Consider the following 2,500-nt stretch of genomic DNA (forward strand, 5'->3'; position numbering starts at 1 on the left):
GAGCTTTAATGGGTCCTTGAGGAGGTTTAATGGGTCCTTGAGGAGGTTTAAAGGGTCCTTGAGGAGGTTTAAAGGGTCCTTGAGGAGGTTTAAAGGGTCCTTGAGGAGGTTTAATGAGTCCTTGAGGAGCTTTAATGGGTCCTTGAGGAGCTTTAATGGGTCCTTGAGGAGGTTTAATGGGTCCTTGAGGAGGTTTAAAGGGTCCTTGAGGAGGTTTAATGAGTCCTTGAGGAGGTTTAATGAGTCCTTGAGGAGCTTTAATGGGTCCTTGAGGAGGTTTAATGGGTCCTTGAGGAGGTTTAAAGGGTCCTTGAGGAGGTTTAAAGGGTCCTTGAGGAGGTTTAAAGGGTCCTTGAGGAGGTTTAATGAATCCTTGATGAGGTTTAATGAGTCCTTGAGGATGGTTAACTCACCTGTCTCACTGCAGCTAAGCCAATCAGAGCTGGACATCAGGTGGTCTCCTCCTCAGCATCGGCCAGAGCTCCCATCAGAGGGGGGGGCGGCTCCCATCAGAGGGGGGGGTGGCTCCCATCAGAGGGGGGGGCCCCTCCAGTCCTCGTCATCACTCCCCCCGACAGCAACCTGCTCAGCAACAACGAGCTCAGCAGCAGCAGCAGCACAGCAAGTAGCTGCAGGTGAGTCTGTTAAACCTTCATACGTCTGCTCAGCTCTAAATCTATGAACCATTAAAGTCTGTGTAAAGTAAGAATAAATATGTGTTCTGAGTTTGACATACCACAGAAAAGTGTGTTGTTAACCACCCTGCCAAATTTGAATGATTAAAAAAATCACCAAATATATGAAATTAGGCTTCAAAGTTGTGTAAAAATCAGCCTCTTTCTCTGCTCCCAAACGCTGTGGGCGTGGCCTCCAAGTCCGCTGAAGCCCCGCCCCCTACCAAGTTTCACCTGTCAATCAGGACGTAGCCCCGCCCTAATGCATACCCTGCTTTATCATCACATATAAAATCAGGGAGGCCAAAATGTCCCAAATGAACATCATACTGCATTGAAGAAGGCTTTAAACTAGCGATTGAGACCATAAACACATTTTGAAAACGTTTACTGAGGTTAGAAATCAAGTGAGAAGTTGGTGAATTCTCCATTGACTTGTATAGAGACGGTCGCCCCCTGGTGGCCTTTTGATAGAATGCAGCTCTAAGTTACTTCTCCATTGACTTGTATAGAGACGGTCGCCCCCTGGTGGCCTTTTGATAGAATGCAGCTCTAAGTTACTTCTCCATTGACTTGTATAGAGACGGTCGCCCCCTGGTGGCCTTTTGATAGAATGCAGCTCTAAGTTACTTCTCCATTGACTTGTATAGAGACGGTCGCCCCCTGGTGGCCTTTTGATAGAATGCAGCTCTAAGTTTCTTCTCCATTGACTTGTATAGAGACGGTCGCCCCCTGGTGGCCTTTTGGTAGAATGTTCATGTGTTAAACAGCATTTTCTTGGTGTGACCTACGAAGGGTTAATAAAGTTTTGTGGATCTCTTGCAGGCAGCAGATTGTGGATCAGTTTGTTTCACCAGTCGGCCTTTACTGGAACCAGTTTCCTCTTCACATTCCTCCTGAAGTGCTTTCTCTCTTCCTCTGAACCGTCTCTAGAGAACAACCTCACCGCTGTAAGCCGCTTTATTCTGAAGGGTTGTCGGGTTGATGTTGGAACTTCCTGTTTACAGCTTGTTGTTAGTTGTGAGTTTAAAAACTAATTATTACAATTTAAAATCTGAATAAAAGTTTCACATTAAAATCATTTGGAGATAAAAAAGTTAAAATAAATTTAGTTATGAGAAAAAAAAAATCATAATTTGTTGAATCATAAAATATCGTTTGACGTGATGAGAAACATTTTACATGTTTTAACTTTTTATTTTTTTAAATATCAAAACTTTTTATTTAATTTGTTTTTATGTGAAATATGAAACATTTATATTTTTATTTATTTGATGTTTTATCACACAAATGTATTTATTAATTAATTTATGTATTTATTTATTTATAACAGTTTTATAGATGTCTCAGTGTTAGTGTTAGTGAGTATTGATCAGTGATCGTGTTCAGTGAGTCTAACGATGAGCAGCGCTGCCACATGACATTTAAACTAACTACCGTCTCTAATTAATACAAGAATCTGTTTAATAAAGCTTTTATTTAATATTAAACTGTATTAAACTAAACATTTGTTCTTATTCTCTTTTATAATTTGTCTTTAAACCAAAAGTATTTATGAGATTAGATGATATTATGATGTTATTCATAATGATCTCTGCTCATGTATTTAAAGATAAAACAGTATTTAATATTAAACCTTTAACTTTCTCTGAGTGCAAACATATTTACAATAAAGCAGTTTGAGTTTTGGACACTCGAGGCCACCGTAGAAAGCTCAGATGAGTTTAACCTGAACACTGTGAAGGTTAATAAAGTTATAACATGTTTAAAGTCTGTAAATGAGATTATAACATTAATACATTATTATCTTCCATGGTTGTATTTCT

At 39.6% G+C, this 2,500-nt stretch overlaps 3 protein-coding genes across 3 annotated transcripts in view; 2 read left to right on the top strand and 1 right to left on the bottom strand.

Moving 5' to 3' along the window:
- The window catches only part of LOC128367616 (kinesin heavy chain-like), a 21,835-nt gene extending 20,202 nt beyond the window's left edge, over nt 1–1,633 (top strand). The window contains exons 25-27 of the mRNA XM_053328230.1: nt 428–474; nt 516–635; nt 1,500–1,633. Of these exons, the coding sequence (XP_053184205.1) occupies nt 428–474; nt 516–629 (161 nt within the window). The 3' untranslated portion in view covers nt 630–635; nt 1,500–1,633. The remainder of the gene's footprint in view (nt 1–427; nt 475–515; nt 636–1,499) is intronic.
- Nucleotides 1–2,500, top strand: part of LOC128368283 (titin-like) — a 162,565-nt gene that overhangs the window by 128,510 nt on the left and 31,555 nt on the right. The gene's annotated exons all lie outside the window — the stretch shown is intronic.
- Nucleotides 1–2,500, bottom strand: part of LOC128367622 (interferon-induced protein 44-like) — a 216,038-nt gene that overhangs the window by 58,043 nt on the left and 155,495 nt on the right. The window lies entirely within an intron of this gene.

This window comes from Scomber japonicus, chromosome 11 (assembly GCF_027409825.1).
Source record: "Scomber japonicus isolate fScoJap1 chromosome 11, fScoJap1.pri, whole genome shotgun sequence".
In the NCBI taxonomy this organism is placed as follows: Eukaryota; Metazoa; Chordata; class Actinopteri; order Scombriformes; family Scombridae; genus Scomber; species Scomber japonicus.